This window comes from Crocuta crocuta, unplaced genomic scaffold (genome assembly GCF_008692635.1).
Source record: "Crocuta crocuta isolate KB4526 unplaced genomic scaffold, BGI_CrCroc_1.0 scaffold38, whole genome shotgun sequence".
Taxonomy (NCBI): Eukaryota; Metazoa; Chordata; class Mammalia; order Carnivora; family Hyaenidae; genus Crocuta; species Crocuta crocuta.
The window spans coordinates 3,858,320-3,876,910 of NW_027532605.1; the positions used below are offsets into that span (position 1 = coordinate 3,858,320).

At 34.5% G+C, this 18,591-nt stretch overlaps 1 protein-coding gene across 1 annotated transcript; it reads left to right on the forward strand.

The window, feature by feature from the left end:
* The first annotated feature begins 832 nt into the window (after positions 1 to 832).
* MSTN (myostatin) lies at positions 833 to 5,995 on the forward strand. Its single transcript, XM_077780235.1, has 3 exons — positions 833 to 1,205; positions 2,991 to 3,364; positions 5,615 to 5,995. Exons 1-3 carry the CDS (start codon positions 833 to 835, stop codon positions 5,993 to 5,995), a joined length of 1,128 nt encoding a protein of 375 aa, XP_077636361.1.
* The last annotated feature ends 12,596 nt before the right edge of the window (positions 5,996 to 18,591 follow it).

An 18,591-nucleotide genomic window follows, 5' to 3' on the forward strand; every position in this document is an offset into this window, starting at 1 on the left:
GAGTAATCAGCCAAAAATTGAGCATGCTTTTCCTATTAATGAAAAACATTAAATTATTTAAAAATAATTCCATGTGTAATATAACATTATAATAAGTTGCTTTTTAACAAGTGCTAAGAATTTAATCAGGAAAACAGCCTCTCAAACTTTAGCTGCAAATCATTTACTAATAACACAATCTTAGCTTTTCTTTAAATTCAGGTCTTCCTAATTTAAATTCATTATTTCCCTAATTACACAGCAGTTAAACATAATTTAATACAATAAATAAAATTCTTTTTACTTCAGATGCTTGCCTAAATAATAGATACTCATTTTAATTTTTGAGGAAGTAACATTTCAACTTTTTAAGCATAAAATGTAAAACTAAGATTTACTTATTTAAATTATAACTCGAGTTTCACATGTAAAGATTAATAAGATTTAAGTGTAGTTTCTATTATTTTTAACATAGACTTTATTTTTTTCCCAAATGTCACATATATCTTTCATTATTTGTAGATTTATTTCTTTTATGAAGTAGTCGAATGAATCAGCTCACCCTTGACTGTAACAAAATACTGTTTGGTGACTTGTGACAGACAGGGTTTTAACCTCTGACAGCGAGATTCATTGTGGAGCAAGAGCCAATCATAGATCCTGACGACACTTGTCTCATCAAAGTTGGAATATAAAAAGGCACTTGGAATACAGTATAAAAGATTCACTGGTGTGGCAAGTTGTCTCTGAGACTGTAGAGGCATTAAAATTGTGCTTGGCATTACTCAAAAGCAAAAGAAAAGTAAAAGGAAGAAATAAGAAAAAGGGAAAAGATTGTATTGATTTTAAAATCATGCAGAAACTGCAAATTTATGTTTATATTTACCTGTTTATGCTGATTGTTGCTGGTCCAGTGGATCTAAATGAGAACAGTGAGCAAAAAGAAAATGTGGAAAAAGAGGGGCTGTGTAATGCATGTACTTGGAGACAAAACACTAAATCTTCAAGAATAGAAGCCATAAAAATTCAAATCCTCAGTAAACTTCGCCTGGAAACAGCTCCTAACATCAGCAAAGATGCTATAAGGCAACTTTTGCCCAAAGCTCCTCCGCTCCGGGAACTGATTGATCAGTACGATGTCCAGAGGGATGACAGCAGTGATGGCTCTTTGGAGGACGACGATTACCATGCTACCACGGAAACGATCATTACCATGCCCACCGAGTGTGAGTAGCCCTCTTAGTGTATATCAACAATTCTGCTGACTGTGGTTCTAGTGTTTATGAGAAACAGATCTATTTTCATGCTCTTTTAACAAGCAGTTGGCTTGTACGTAAGTAGGAAGGAAGAGTTTCTCTTTTTCAAGATTTCATGAGAAATCTACTAATGAGAATGAAATCTGCTGCACTCAAAAGTCAAAAGGATATAAAAATAAAATGTTTGCATGGCATTAATGTTTAGTTTATTTTGACAAATATGACATACTTATGCTTTCACAGCTCAGTACCTGCAAGGCAATGATTGGGAGATACTACAAGCAATGTTAAAAACCTACATGAAATTTCATAACTGCATTTAGTTGCCTGAAATAGGCATCTGTAATAACAAGGTTTATTTCTCTAATAAAAGAGAAAAAGGTAATCCTTTGAGCATTTGCTAAACGCCTAGAATGACTCCTGTTTTCAAAGCTACTTCTCATGATGTTTTTATGTTCTTTACAAATTAAAATATTTAACTTTGAAAGCTATTACCCTGGAGAGTATAAAAAAATGTTTTTTAAAATTTTAATGTATTAGTAAGACCAGTGATAAAGTAAACACAGCAGAATGATAATCAAGAGCTAAGTATCAGAAAATGCCTAAGAAATAAACATTTTAATTAAACAGGTTATTGCTCACGAAGTCCCACTTCTCCCTTGACCCTGGCACTATTGTTGAGAGCCCCCGGTTCGCATGTTTCCAGGCAGGCACATTGCTTAATACCCTTCTAAATTATTGTTTTATTCTTCATAAGAGGGAGGAGGACTATTACCTGTAGTATCTACCCTTCTTCTGAAAGAGAGTATATTCTATACCATTGCTTTGGCAGTCATTTAAAAATGACACTCAAGGAAAGGCAGACTGGCACCTTAACAGAGAAAGCAAGGCAAGAAAGATTTTATGCTATGTGTCTACGGTCTTGCCTTAAACAGTGCTTTATACACTTGAAACCGGACTCAAAACAGTTTCAAATGTTGTTTTGCTTATTAGGTAATCACGTTATAATGCAATGAATAATTCTTCTTTAAGACTCTATCTAGGCCTGGAGTAGATTTACCTTATTTGTAAACAATCTTGGAAAAACAAAAGGGGGTAAGAAACTGCTCGTGCCTCTGCTTACAATGACAACCTGGCTCTAAAGACAGTGTTTTTTAACTTTTGAGATAAGCCTGAATATAACATTCACATTTTTGTGCTAATTACCTGATTCGTTTTGTTCCTTTAGGGTTATTCCAGAGCCAAAACATAACAGATGTGCTATATTTTCTACTAATTCCCAAGGCTCAGTTAGTTGCTCAGCGTGTCTTGTCCCCAGGTAATTCAGGCCTGGGGGAAGGGTTCCTTCTTCCAGACTGATTGGTACAGCTGCTCAGTAAGTGTAACTACTCAGATTCCCAAAGAATTCTAAGTGGATGTTCCTCCACGGTGTCTCTTGTTCTCTCTAATCATCATCATTTTAAAATTTCATCCACTGTTCATTCTTTCATAGAATTCTCTTTAGCCCACAGCTCTCTGAGAGGAAGCAGACTCTTCATAAACAGCTGAAAAAATATATATCTAAAAAATTCTGAAAAGCTAATTATTTTCTTTGATATTTTTTGAATTATGAATGAAATCCTACATGGTTTTGCACTTTAAAATATGCATTTACTATTCTAATGGGGAAAAATGCTCACCAATTAATACAAAGGGACTTGTACATTTTTTATGAGAAATAATTTCAATAACTATTTTTTTCTTATTCATTTATAGCTGATCTTCTAATGCAAGTGGAAGGAAAACCCAAATGTTGCTTCTTTAAATTTAGCTCTAAAATACAATATAATAAAGTTGTAAAGGCCCAACTGTGGATATATCTGAGACCCGTCAAGACTCCTACAACAGTGTTTGTGCAAATCCTGAGACTCATCAAACCCATGAAAGACGGTACAAGGTATACTGGAATCCGATCTCTGAAACTTGACATGAACCCAGGCACTGGTATTTGGCAGAGCATTGATGTGAAGACAGTGTTGCAAAATTGGCTCAAACAGCCTGAATCCAACTTAGGCATTGAAATCAAAGCTTTAGATGAGAATGGTCATGATCTTGCTGTAACCTTCCCAGGACCAGGAGAAGATGGGCTGGTAAGTGATAACTGAAAAAAAACATCTAGCAACAAACATTGCTACATTTTGATTCATCAGGTGAATGAATAATAGTGGAAAAATCACTATCCATTTCCTATGCTCATAAACCAGACAAAAGTATCTTACTCCAATGGTAGCTCTGTACCCAATAAAAAGTAGGTGTCTAATTTCATATCCTATGAAACACCCTCTTGATACTTTTATTTTGCATGAGGCATAAAAAGTTATGCCATGTGAGCTCTTTTCAAGTGGGGATGAAATATAAAGTGCTTTTCATTGATATGTTATATGATTACATGGATAAACATGAAATCTTCATAGTGGATTTTACTACATATCCAAAAAATTTAAACATTTTTTTTTCTCCCAGAAGAATGCCAAATATGTTGAAATATTTTGGTTTAAAAAAGCAAGAAAAACAAAATTGAAAAATTATAATTAAAATAAAATGCTTTTATCTATAGCAGTTAACTAAGTATGATATGTTTAGACCTATATATTATTAAATATCTTATATTCAAGGTTCCTCATAATAAATGTTTATTGTTTTGTAGACTGCTGATGCACTGATGTACATGTAGATTACTTTGTGAATTACCTCTAATAAAATTTAAATTTCCAGGCTAGTTAAACTTTGTCACCTAGCTTATTTCTAAGCTGCCTTATCATTTTTGTGCAACAGTTTACTTAGGTGATGCCAACTAATTTAATATCAGGCCAAGCAGTAGACAATACTTCAAATATTTTAAAATTTTATAAAAACCATTTTAAAGCTTAGTATAAGTTTAGAGTTACTCTTTGTTCTGGCTTACCTATGCTTTCACAAACTTATTTAATGTGACCATACTTTTTACTTCCAAAACCTACTGCCGTAATTTAGAACAAAACATTATACTTGCAAACAATAAAAGCTATCCTTTTAGTCTTTAAATGGTCTTGGTTATAAAGAAGTATATAATTATTAAGTCAGATCTACTTTAAATCAAAACATATTTTTCAAAAGATTATATAATTTTCCAAATGATATATATTTCTTTAAATGTGCTACATAAATTGACTCACAAAATGATGACTTTTTATAAAATTAAATAATAATAATTACAAGTCTATTTTGATTTTAACATAGGATAAAAACTATTATTAATTATTTAAGAAAGTATTCCTTTTTTTATGGGTAGCATTTTAATGATCAAAGTTGGAGAAGACCATGGGGGAAGGAAGGGGGAAAAATAGTTACAAACAGAGAGAGAGGGAGGCAAACCGTAAAAGACTTTTAAATACAGAGAACAAACTGAGGGTTGATGGGGCGTGGGTGAGAGAGGAAAGTGGATGATGAGCATTGAGGAGGGCACTTGTTGGGATGAGCACTGGGTGTTGTATGGAAGCCAATTTGACAATAAATTACATTTTAAAAAATTATCACAAAGTTGGTAATGTGACAGGTTTGAATTATAGTTAGATTATTATTATTAAACAAATTAAACATAATTATAAATATGACATACTCCTCAGATTTTCCCATATAAAAAGCAAAGTCTCAAATGCATTAAAAGATGGCAAGGGAAGAACTAGCAAATTGTTGTTTAAATATATGAATAGAAACATTTTTCAGTGAAAGAATAAAATGAAATATTTTTGTATCTTCTGAATCTGTCCCTCTCTCTCTTAGAGTTTTTCTTTACAACCCAAAATGCACACCACCACCTTCATTACCCTACCTCTCTTTTCCCTATTACAATCCATATAGGGCTGGGAGGTAACTATTTTGCTCTGGCTTTAATAGCCAAGTTTCCTCAAGTAAAGATCTAGGGAACAGAGGATGGATGAATATATTTATCCCTCCAGGAGTCATCAGACCTATTAAGCCAACATATTTAATCAGAAGAAAGAGAACTAACCTCTTTCTTCTTCCCTCCTGTCCTCCCCCCCACCCCTGTCCCTTTTTTCCTGTATGTATTTTCAGAGTATCTGTTATGTGCCAGGCATTCAGACATTTACTCAAACTGGTAAAAACAGAAATTAAAAAGACATAGATCTGACCACAGGGGAATTAGTATTGCTGCTATGTTCTTATGATCCATAAGAGAAGAATCAAGCCTAATGTAAATTAAAATTCCTTAATGCTGTGCCTTTAAAACACATGTGGTAAGGAGGAAAATGATGGATTTATCAATAATGACTTCTTAAAGTATGAAAGTGTTTCACGACCTATTAATATTGCTGATTGTTCTTTTCCTTCTCATGCAGAATCCCTTTTTAGAAGTCAAGGTGACAGACACACCAAAAAGATCCAGAAGAGATTTTGGGCTTGACTGTGATGAGCACTCAACAGAATCTCGGTGCTGTCGTTACCCTCTCACTGTGGATTTTGAAGCTTTTGGATGGGATTGGATTATTGCACCCAAAAGATATAAGGCCAATTACTGCTCTGGAGAGTGTGAATTTGTATTTTTACAAAAATATCCTCATACTCATCTTGTACACCAAGCAAACCCAAGAGGCTCAGCGGGCCCCTGCTGTACTCCCACAAAGATGTCTCCAATTAATATGCTATATTTTAATGGCAAAGAACAAATAATATATGGGAAAATTCCAGCCATGGTAGTAGATCGCTGTGGGTGCTCATGAGATTTACATTTGGTTCATAACTTCCTAAAATATGGAAGGCCTTCCCCTCAACAATTTTGAAACTGTGAAATTATATACCGCAGGCTATAAGCCTAGAGTATGCTACAGTTACTTACGCACAAGCTCAGTATATGGACTAAAAGAGAGAATATATGCAATAGTTGGCATTTAACCATCAAAATAATCACACAACAAAAAGTCTTATGATTTCCAGAGTTTTTGAACAAGGAGATCAAATTACTTTTATGTTCATATATATTACAACACATCCAGGTAAATGAAAGCAATTCTCCTTGTGTTCTGGTGAATTAAAGGAGTGTGCTTTAAAGTCTATTTCTTTTCAGTATCATTTAATATCAACAGAAAAATCTATATGTAGTATTGGTAAAATGCAGGATTGTTATATACTGTCATTTGAATCATCCTCCAACACTTGAATTTATATTGTATGATAGCATACTGATAAGATGAAATTCCACAAAAATAGGGATTGGTATATATCATTTGCAAGTCCCCATCCCTATTACGATCTGTACAGTACGTTAACAATCCATGCCAATGGTGCTAATACATTAGGCTGAATGGCCAATATTATCGGGTTTCTTGAATAAAAAACATTCAGTAAAATAATAAGTTTCTCCTTTCTTAAGGTGCATTTTTAAAACCTCCAAATGGGGAATGGATTTTCTTTAATGAAAGAAGAATCATTTTTCTAGAGGTCAGCATTCAATTCTGTAGCATACTTGAAGAAACTGCATTATCTTAAAAGGCAGCCAAAAAGTATTCATTTTAAATCAGCATTTCAAAATTACAGCCTGCCTTTGCAACACTGCAGTTTTTAAGATAAAATAATGGAAATGACTGATTCTATCAATATTGTATAAAAAGACTTTGAAATAATTACATTTATATAATATGTATACAATATTGTTTTGTAAATAAGTGTCTCCTTTTTTATTTACTTTGGTATATTTTTATGGTAAGGACATTTCAAATTAAGTCTTACGGTACAAAGACATGTCATGTATCACAGAAAAGCAACTGCTTTTATTTCAGAGCAAATTAGCAGATTAAATAGTGGTCTTAAAACTCCATATGCTAATGAGTTAGATGGTTATATTACAATCATTTTATATTTTTTTACATTATTAACATTCACTTATGGATTCATGATGGCTGTATAATGTGAATGTGAAATTTCAATGGTTTACTGTCATTGTATTCAAATCTCAACGTTCCATTATTTTAATACTTATATTATTAAGCATACCAAAATGATTTAACTCTATTATCTGAAATGCAAAATAATAAACTGATGATATCTTAACAAGAATTGTTAATTTTATTTTATAATTCAATAATGAATTTATTTCTGCATATATTTACTTCTATTTTGTAAATTAGGATTGTATTAATCAAATTAATTGTACTTATGACTAAGTGAAATTATTTCCTACATCTAATGTGTAGAAATAATATAAATTATATTAAAGTGTTTTCACCTTTTTTGAAAGACACAAGTTTTATGTTATAATGGTTAATTATGGATTTCTGATTTCATTTTATTATAAATGTCTAATGGTTTAGCACAAAAGTTTGGGTTAGGAATTGTAAGTATGCTGCTCAAGTTCTCAGTGAGTGAAATTCCTATTAAATTGGTTCTGATCAAGTTGTTTTAAATATACGAAAGCAAGAACTAGTTATACTTGTTTCATTTCTCTTTATCTTGACCTGAAAACTATTTATATGTTTTCATAGGCTCAATTTCCAAATGCATTGCAGTTGGCAAGGATATATAGTCCTAGAGTTACAAGTTCTACTGAAGCCACAGGGACACAGGGAAGCTGGATTTTTTTTTTCTTAGCTTTTAATGATATTGGCACATTTATTTGAGCTTTGGGGGCACAGATTTTCAAACTGAATTGAAAAACAATTTTTAAATACCTAAAAATCCTTAAGTGTTACACTGTATGTAATGTCTCTGAAGTGAACTCTCTTTACTACCCCTCAGCAGTTTAGTAACTTAGCTATAAAGCAGTCTCTAAATCTAATGGAAGAGGTCATCAAAATTCTATTTAGTGTTATGTTTCCTAAATAAGCAATTTATAATTAATGTAAATGTAATTTTTAACCATAAATGATATTACAGCAATTTACACTCATACAAACTAAGTGGAGTACTTTTTCTAATTTTAACGTGAATATATTTAACACTGACCAGTCTAGAGCTGTGAGGGGGCTGCCCCTGTTGAGTGAAGGACCAGCTATGATGATGGGGAAAGGCCACTTTCAGTTACACACACACCAGAACCTACTTCTTCTAGGGCCATGGATACACCTGATCCCAAAGTCTGGGTCAGCAGGCCTATTCATGTGCCTTAGGCTCTAGAGTACAAATAACTGGGGACCTTGATCTCTATGATGGGAGGAACGAACACCCTTTGTTTCTAAGGACCCATCACAGGACTCTCCAATCTTTATACTCACCCTTACCAAGGAGCCCCAGGATCACACCAATTTCACCATGTGGTAGCCCTCTTTGAAGGCCATATGACCATGACAGAAAGCATCAGGGCCAATCTCTTTTGTGACAGGACCTAGTCATTTCCTTTTCTATCTTGCCAAGATCCTAGAAATGGCAAGAGTACTCATACCTTTCATTGTCAGCACCTCAATAATAGTCACTTGTGGTATCATAGTAATCTCTGAGATTTTCGGAAAACATCATGTAAAGTTCAATGCAGTGCATCAGTTTTAATATTCTGACTGTTTTGTAAGACTTCTCACACTTCCTACAGACCTATAGTAGGTAAAAATACATACATACATACATGAATATAAAAACAAAAACCCTTCCAAACTCAACAGTTCTTTTTGTATTTGAGTTGGTTTTTGCACTTTTGTATAGAACCTTATTTCCTTAAAAGAAGACAGTCATTTGATATTGACAGTATTTAAATTAGAGACAAATTACTTGATCCTAAAAATGAAAACAAATGTATTTCATTTTAAACCATGACAGACACATTTTAGGATGTCAATGACCCTTTTGAAATCTGTTGAAAACTAAAGATGGTCTCATCAGAAGAAATAAAACTCGCAACTTTGCATATAACCTCAGGGAATTTAGGGCCTTCCTAGAGTGCATCCATAGAACCTAGTTTATAAACCCTGGGGAGGGATCTTGTATTTTTCTTCTTTAGATAAATATTATTTATGAAGTAATAAAATATATTTATAATGGCTCTTTCCCAATTAGTCAGTTTTACTTGTTAAACAATTTGAGTGTTACAAAAGGAAAATAAATTTCAAGTCAGCCTGGATGTCTTAACATGCTAAAACTTTTATTATTTACCAAAACATTTTGTTTCTTAAAGATCATCCAATCACCAACTGTCAACTCTATGATAGGTTAAAGTGGATAACTAAATAAAATGAACTTCAAATTATAAAAGCATATTCTTTTTATGTTTTAAAAACAAAATCAGGGTATCATCAGGACTACTGATGTGTGGGTATCAGAATTAGGAGAGTATGAGATGATAATATTTATTGAGCACCACATTTGTGCCACACACTTTTGTGACGTGCTCAGTCTCACAAGACATTATTGTTCCCAGTTAATAGGAGAAGAAGCTTTGAGGATCTGTGACAATGGAAGGTATCCCAGTGGCCAGTCTGGATGTGAACTAAGAGCAGTTTGACAAAATTCATTGCTCTGGTTACAATTTTTCACCAAGCCCTAATGGAAGAGTAAAGCTATGTTTTTTTTTAATGTTTGTATGTTGTAATATATCCTTACTGGATTCAGCATTGCCTTCTGTGAAAGGTTGTGTGGCTGCATTTTAGTGAGGGAGGGTAGAACTGGTATTAATGAGAAGGAAGACAAAGACAAGGTGATTAGCAAAACAGAGAAATGGGTGCACAGAGGTGGAAATGGGTCAGTGTCATAAGATGTGAGATCAGGAACAAACCTTAGAGATCATCTAATTTACATATGACAGAATTGAGGTCTAGAGAGAGGGTTGCCCAAAGCTGTAAAGTGAATTGGTTCAAGAATTGAGACAAGAGCTCTCAAATGCTAGAGAGGAATGCAGGGTGGGTCAGAATGGGAAGACTGATTCCAGAGGACAAAATGCAGGAGAGCTAAAAACAAGAAGCTCTAAGTCATGGTTCGTTTGCTGGGAAAAGTCAATACAAGACACTAAATAAATGTTCATTGGATTATCACAATCTACATCTATTTAAACAAATCTTATTGACCTGGAGATGTTCCTGGACAGATAGTCTCTAATGGGAAATCTATGGTATTATGGATTTAAAACCATTACTTTATTGTATGTAGTAATAAAAAGTAAAATAATAATAAATTAATAATTAACAGTTTTCAAAGGGCTTTCACATTAATGATGTAATTTCATCTTCACATTGCTGTATATTATCATTGTCACACTCATTTCATACTGGGAACTGAAGCTAAACAAAATTAATCAAATGGTCAAGGAAACATAGCATTTATATTTGTATTTTAATTATATAGGAAATAGAAATCTAGATCAATTACACTTGTTTGATAATTAATTCCAGTAGTAGTTATTAAAATGTAGCATGATAAAAAATTCATTTAAAATATCAGATGATCAGTTTTTTTTCAATCTTTATTTTTGAGAGAGAAAGAGCGTAAGCAGGGGAGGGGCAGAGGGAGAGGGAGACACAGAATGCAAAGCAGGCTCCAGGCTCTGAGCTGTCAGCACAGAGCCTGATGCAGGGCTCCAACCCACAAACTGTGAGATCATGACCTTGGCCAAAGTCGGATATTTCACCAACTGAGCCACCTAGAAGCCCCATCAAATGATCACTTTTTAAAATAAGACACATGAATACTACCCTATAATATAACTAAGAATTAAACCATAGGCTAAAATGTGATATGCAATCATGACTTGCCTGGCATGTAATGTATAGTGTTGAAATTTCATTTCCATGGTCACTCAGTTCTAGTTAACACACTGCAAAACATATCAAAGTAAACTATACTCATTTGAATCATCTTTGTGTAAGATGTCAAGCAATGCAAAATGATACTAAATTTAGTTCATTCATGTCTGGATGGAATTTTACAGAGAATGTCTTTGGAAAATGAATACATTTTAATTAGATAGCATGCATGTTTTATAGCAAAATTATCTTAGTTGCCATTTAAAACACTAAATGGAGGGAATATTTACATTTATTTTACTAGATTATCTATAAAAATAACTCAATGAATATTATCCTGTCAAGAACACAGGATACTCTTGAACATACGATTTTATATATGAAGCTGCCTATTTCATCTGACAGGCATATAAAATGTATATGTAATAATGACAATTCTGTAATAATCTGCTATAAAAGTTGAATAGTTGACTTCAGCTATGGTGTAACATTACACTAAATATTCCTGATACAGAAATGCATAGCTTGGCAGTTAGCAGAGATGTACATGTTTAGTTTTCATTGATTCCATTTTTGGGTTACTATAATAAAAGTTTTAACAATGTAATGCTATTATTTCTGCTCCATAATAAAGGTAATTTTTTATTAAACAACACAAATATTTGTACTTTCTTAAAAATTACTTAACAAAATTTTATTTTATTAGTTCTACATATGCATTCCAGGCAAAACATGATTCATTGGATTTAAGTTATAGAGATCTAAATCATATTCCCAGATTCTGATCTTATGGAGATGTTGAAAACTTCTTCTGAGAAGGAACAAGAGCAAATTTGATTCAATTAATCATAAAGGTAACTTTAAAATACAAACAGATTAAGCTACTAAATAACTTCTTTAAATTATTTTCCTAACCATTGAAGATTATTCTATTAAGAAAACATTTTTCCAATAAGTGTTATGTTCTTTTGTTTTTCTAACATCTTATGAAGGACCCTATTCAGAACAAAATTTGATTATGCGGTTTTGGCCATGGATCCTCTACAAGACTTTCCCAGATCCGCTCCCACGGACACTAACTCCAACTGAGAAGCCAAACGTCTCTTGGCTCTATTCCCATGGAACTCAGAATTCTGGCATCCTCCACCAGCCAAAAACAAAACATGTCAATGCAAGAACGTTTGCCTACATCATGACATCAGATCCTCATAATGCTGAGACAGAATTCTGAAAGTAAAAATCAAGCATAAAACACCAATTTACTGAGCACACTGAAGTGACTGTGGGAGAAAATCCAAATTGTTAAATGGAAACAATCAGGCAGTCATTGAGGCAACTACTTAGCTTCCAGCTCCAAGAATATCTTCCTGAAAAGCTTCATACTTCTCAGCAGCTCAAGTAATGGCATGAGTTATGGGCTGCCTGTACCCTAAGTAAAGAATTCTATTAAGGAATCTTAGGTCATCTTGGGATCTAAACCAGGCCAGGTGCCATGGGATAGAAATTATAACCAAAAAGAGTAGATAGGGGCAGTCCTCCCCACTTGTAGATGTGCCTTGGCTGCCAGCAAAATTGTCCCAAAGACTAGAATCTACCAGAACCTCTGTATTACAGCAAATTTAAGATCTTTATAGCTCCAGAATCAGACAGAATTCTGAGGAAGTTGCATAGGACTGACAGATGGAAATCAGGCTAGGTTCTCATCTACTCATAGGCCAAGATGTACTCCTATGACCAAAACACCACAAGTAGGACTCTCCTGGGAGAAAGAGCCTGCAACTGCAGTGCCAGAAGAGCTCTCTTCTTTGCTGATAAAGGTGGGTAGACTATCAATAGCAAGCGGCACCTTGCTTGATCAGATGTTTGGCCAAAGGTTGCTGGTACTGGCCAAAGAGACTGGTGTCATTGCAGGGCAGAATGTATGCCAGACCCTGGAATATGGCTTTATATCTGTTGACACAACATATACCGTGTTGACACAATACATATATTTGTTGACCAGGTATATTACCTAGTTAGTGTGCTTGGCTCTCATACACTCTATTCATCTTGGCAAGAAGTAAACCACCCATAGGATCTTGGACAAGAAGCAGGAGCATTTATTTACAATAAGAAAGCATATTATATAGATATTATTATTTAAATTTTTAAAAAATTTAAAAAGTTTTTTAAACATTTATTTATTTTTGAGAGACAGAGAGTGAGCAGAGGAGGGCAGAGAGAGAGGGAGACACAGAATCTGAAGCAGGCTCCAGGCTCTGAGCTGTCAGCACAGAGCCTGACGGGGCAAGGGGGAAAGGGGCTGGAACGCACCAACCCCGAGATCATGACCTGAGCCGAGTAGGCAGCTTAACTGACTGAGCCACCCAGGTGCCACCAAAATTTATTTATTTTAGGAGAGATAGAGGGGTGCCTGGGTGGCTCAGTTGGTTAAACATCCAACTTAGGCTCAGGTCATGATCTCACAGTTTGTGGCTTCCAGTCCTGCATCGGGCTTTGTGCTGACAGCTAGCTCAGAGGCTGGAGCCTGCTTTAGATTCTGTGTCTTCTCTCTCTGACCCTCCCTTGCTCACACTGTCTCTCTCTCTCTGAGAAATAAAATAAAATATTTTTTAAAAGAGAGAGAGAGAGAGAGAGAGAGAGAGAGGAGGAGGGTCAGAGAGAGAGAGAGATTGAGAATACTAAGCAAGTTTTGTGTTGCCAGTGCAGAGCCTGATGCAGGACTCAATCCCATGAACCATGAGATCATGACCTGAGCTGAAATCAAGAGTTGGACGCTTCACCGACTGAGCCACCCAGGTGCCCCTTCTTATCTCCATTTTTAAAACAAAGAGGTTGAGGGGCACCTGGGTGGCTCAGTTGGTTAAGGGTCTGACTTTGGTTCAGGTCATGCTCTCTCACCAGTCATGAGTTCGAGCCCTGCTTGGGGCTCCCTGCTGTGAGTGCAGAACCTTCTTCGGGTCCTCTGTTCCCCACTGTCTTTGCCCCTCCCCCAGTCATGTTCTCTCTTTCTGTCTCTCAAAAATAAATAATTTAAAACAAAACCCAAAAAAGAACCCCACATTCTTTTTAAAAAAATAAAATAAAATGAAGAGGTTGAGTTCAGAGATGCTCAGGACTAATGAGTGACTAAGACAGATTCATACATGATGGAAGAAATACAAATACAAAAGTAGCGGCACAATTTTTCAGTCATTATCTCAATAGTGAAAAAATATAACTTTCTAATTGTTGCAAAACTGATGTCACCTTTTAACTCAAATCCCCTTGTGATATATTACCATTTCTACTTTATAGATGCAATATTATAATGTTAATGGGAACTGTGTTAATAATGTTTATCAGCTCCCTGGACCTCATCGAAAATGATGCACAATATCCCCCTATTTTCAAATCTCCATACATAGATGAGGACTGTAATGTATCTCTCTTCCGTATGTCCAGTTCAGCCTATGAGGTAGGGAACCAAAAAAGACTAATGACTAAAGCTTCTCTCTTCCCAACAAATTCATTCCCAGCATCAGCTCATTAGATATTAGATCTTTATCTGAGAAGATGCAGTAATAAGTTCTGGCTGACTAAATCTATGTACTAACCCTTTATATTTCATACCTGAATCCTAGACCCTTGAACTTAAAATTTTGCTAAATATTTGCTATCTTTTTTTTTTTTTTTCTGATTCTGATCTGACCCTCTGGAAAAATGCAACCTTTTAATAAATCACAGTGTTCATCCTCACTAACAATAAAAATCTAAATTAAAATTACTTATTATCCTTATTATCCTTTCATTTACAAATGCAGTACATTTTTATGTTAATATCTACTGTTATTAGTAAGGTGTTCAGAAATGAACACTTCACACATTGCCTGACCAGTTGCCTTCCAATATTTAACGAGATCCTTAAAGTTTCTATACAGTGATTTTATTTCTAAAAATTTACTCAAAGAAAACAAAGGTATAAACATTTATGTAAAAATCACAACATTATTATTTTTAAAAATTGGTAATAACATATTCTAACAATAAGGTATGGTTACATTGATTATGATAGGTTTCACAATACCATACTCAAATTTAAAGACGTGTGTGTATAGACATATACATGATATATGTATGTACACACATATTTCCTTATTTATTTAAAATATTTTCAGCTGAAAAAAAATAAAATACTTTCAGCCATAAATAACAGAAATCTCAATTCCAATATAGCTGAAGCAGTAGAAAATGTATTTTCTTATAGAAGTTCAGATGTACAGCAGCTCTAGGTGCAGTAAGATCCGTAGCTCAATAATATCAGTGAAGACTTAGATTCCTTCTACTTCTCTGTCATCCACACAGTGTTTGCTGGGCCCTAAGGCTGTCGCCCTGTGTGGTTACAATATGGCTGCTGCAGTTTGCATAATAATATCCATGTAAACTGAAGGAAGGGAGTGTGTGTGTGTGTGTGTGTGTATGTGTGTGTGAAAAATTCTTTTTGCAGAGTCAAAGGATATGATTTTCCCTAATTTAATAGATATTCCCTGTTTGTATTCTCTAAAGGTTGTACCAATTTATATTTCCATTAACAATGCAGAAGATTACCTATTTTCCCACACCTTCATCATTCCTATTTCTAGTCTGAAAGGTGAAAAACAGTATCTGATCATGAATTTTAATTGCATTTTTCTTATTTTGACTGAGATTATTAATCTTTTCATGTTTAAGAATCATTTGTGCTTCCTTTTCTGGTAACTGTTTGCTTTTATCCTTTGCTCACTTTTTCTGTTAGGTTAGTAGTATTTTTTTAAATCTACATATTTAAGAAATTAGCTACAACTATTTCATTCAGATTTTTATTTTCCTTTTGACTTTGTGGTTTCTTGTGTGTGTATGTGTGTGTGTGTGTGTTTGTGCATTTTAACACAGAATTTAAAGTATTTGTATGATATCACGTATTTTAGTATTTTTTTTATGGCTTTCCATAAGCCTTTGTTTCATACTCAGAAAGGCCTTTTCCACTATGTCTTCATATTTAGAATGCATCTTATATTTTCTTCTAATATTTTTATGGCTTATTTACTTTAAAAATCTTTAATCCATCTCAACTCTATTTTGTCACAGTGTCCAATTTAGTTTTCTTCAGATAAAGATGATTATTCAATTATCATTTATACCATCATTCCCATGATAGTGATTTGAAATATGGAATGGGGCAAAACAGACACTTATCCTGATACATAGATCCTTAGATCCAAAAAGTTATTTTCATAAAATTAAGCAGTAAGACAGGATGTCTAAGAGTCAAATCAGGCACCCTCTTGAAATCTAACCGTAACCAGTACAGATGAATGTGAAAACAGTAGGATGATTGGTAACAGTGTTTCTGTCCAGTCAGATGACCAGCTGCAGCCCTTCTCATATATTCATCCATTTATTCCATCAAAATTTTAAGTTTTCTATTGTCGTATGTTAACTCCTACTTCACTTTAGGTGTGGGATATTTGGCCCACAACAATCAAATCCTTCCAGGACAGTGTCTCTTACCTCTACTGATACCAAGCCAAGATCCCTTTCTCCCAGGACCACAGAGCAAAAATATTATACATTCCTTCCCCCAAAAGTCACAAAGCTTCTCCTCAGTTACACCACCCTATATATCATTCAGCTTCCCAAAGAAGCAACGTTTTCTCCCTACTATTATTAGAAGCGGAGGGTATGAAAATAATTCAGTATGTCTCTGGTACTTTTTCTCTGAGATAATATCAATTCTGTCAATATTTGTATGATACCCGATCAGATTTTACCCATTCATTGAGTCCTAGATGAGAGCAACCTAGATGAGAGCATTCTAGATGACAGTTCTACTGCAGGAGCTGAGAGAGGCTCAGAGAAGCATAAATCATAGCTCTCACTCAAGGAATTCACAATCTAGTGAAAGTAGAAAAGTAAACAGTCGAATTTAATAAAATGTGAAAAGTGGTCTACACAGAGTGCTGTGGGAGAGGAGAGGAAAGTCACCTCAGTCATGCTGGGAGTTACACTGAGGACTTCAAGGTGGCAATGATGTCAGCAATGTCTTTAATAATGAATAAAAGTTTGATGGATAAATAAAGAGAAGGAATAAATGAGGAGGAAGAAGGAAGAAGGGCATCCCAAAATGACTCCCCTTCCCCGCCCCCCACAAATGCAGGCATGGAAGAGTATGATGCCTTCTGGGTCCTGAGAGTATTTCAGGATGGTTGGAAGGATACTAGGGCCTCAAGGATATACTGAACCAGTATATGCCTTGTATATATTCTTAAGGAGTTTATGCTTTGATATGGTCAGTGACGAGAGCCTGTGAAGGATTTTAATCAGGAAGCAAATGGTTAGATGTAAGTATTTTTAGAATTCATTTCAAATAAGGTATTTTAACCGTCTTTGTGCCAAGGTCCCTTTGATATCTGGTGAAGCCTGTATATGCCTTCTCAAAATAATGGTTTAAATTATAATTATAAAAATACTTTATGTGTAATATAATAAAATCTGATAGCACAAAAACTTAATGAAATAAATAACAACACCTAGTAGTGAGTTGAATAACTATCATAGTTTAAAAGTAGCAACGGGCATAAATGAGATACTTGTAAAAACCGCAATGTGACATGAAATATTTGTGATTTCTGTTGGTGACATGGTCACAGATATAAATATTTTTGTGCTTTCAAGTCTACATGCAGAATGGAAAGAAATGCCAAATTTCAATTAAATAAGAGGTAAATACAGATGTAATTTCTCCCACACAATTCTCAGATCCTCTGAATTCTATAGAACAGTATAAATGAAGAAGTCTAGGGGTAGAAATAGGGATAATGAATTAAATTAGAAATGTATTTTACTAGTCTAGGGGAGAAGTGACAATTGTCTGAATCCTAAAAGATAATATTCATTGAGTAATTACTATATTGCAGACACCGTTCAAAGGGCTTTTATACTATTATCTTATCTACAGAGTAAGGGCTATTATTAATCTATATTTAACAGGTAAAGAAACTGAAGCACAGAGAGCTAAGGAACTTCATACATTCACATAGCTGGTGAGTTAGCAGAACAGGGTTTTGAACAGAGGTAGTTTGAGACCAGAACTTCACTCTCACCCATTTTTGGGGCACTGAAAACAGCTGTAAAGAATGTAATTAGAAGTATGTAAGAAATAGAGTGAACAAGACATGGAAAGGCAGGAAGAGAGAGGAAACCTACAATGAAGCCCAGATGAAGTGGAGGTATTGTAAAATTATTTGCCACCCAATTGTTTTCCTTCTTGGTAATTCCTCCCCTTCTTTCCCAGTAGATTTTAGGTCAAGGAGGGTAAACCATGAGGCTGAGTCTCATTGCCCCCTGGGAAAGTAGAGAAAACACTAACTAGGAAATTGGGATATGATATAATTCTTTTTCCAGGCAGAAGGAAAGAGAAAGTCAGAAAATGAAAGAATATATCCAGGTATCCTTGCTCCCTTTTTGGGGTCAAAACTTGGCTGAGAGAAAACCATGAGAGACTCTTGAATGCTGACAAAAACAGGACTGATGGATGTGGGGGGGGGGGGGGGGCATGGAGGAGGACACTTGTGGGGATGAGCACTGAGTGTTATGTGGAAACTAATTTGACAATAAACTATTTGTAAAAAAAAAAAAAA

Excerpts from the sequence above, each read along its gene's own strand:
- MSTN (XM_077780235.1), top strand. The coding sequence starts at position 833 with ATGCAGAAACTGCAAATTTATGTTTATATTTACCTGTTTATGCTGATT. Across the intron at positions 1,206-2,990 it reads CATTACCATGCCCACCGAGT|CTGATCTTCTAATGCAAGTG; the intron begins GTGAGTAGCCCT and ends ATTCATTTATAG. Across the intron at positions 3,365-5,614 it reads GACCAGGAGAAGATGGGCTG|AATCCCTTTTTAGAAGTCAA; the intron begins GTAAGTGATAAC and ends CTTCTCATGCAG.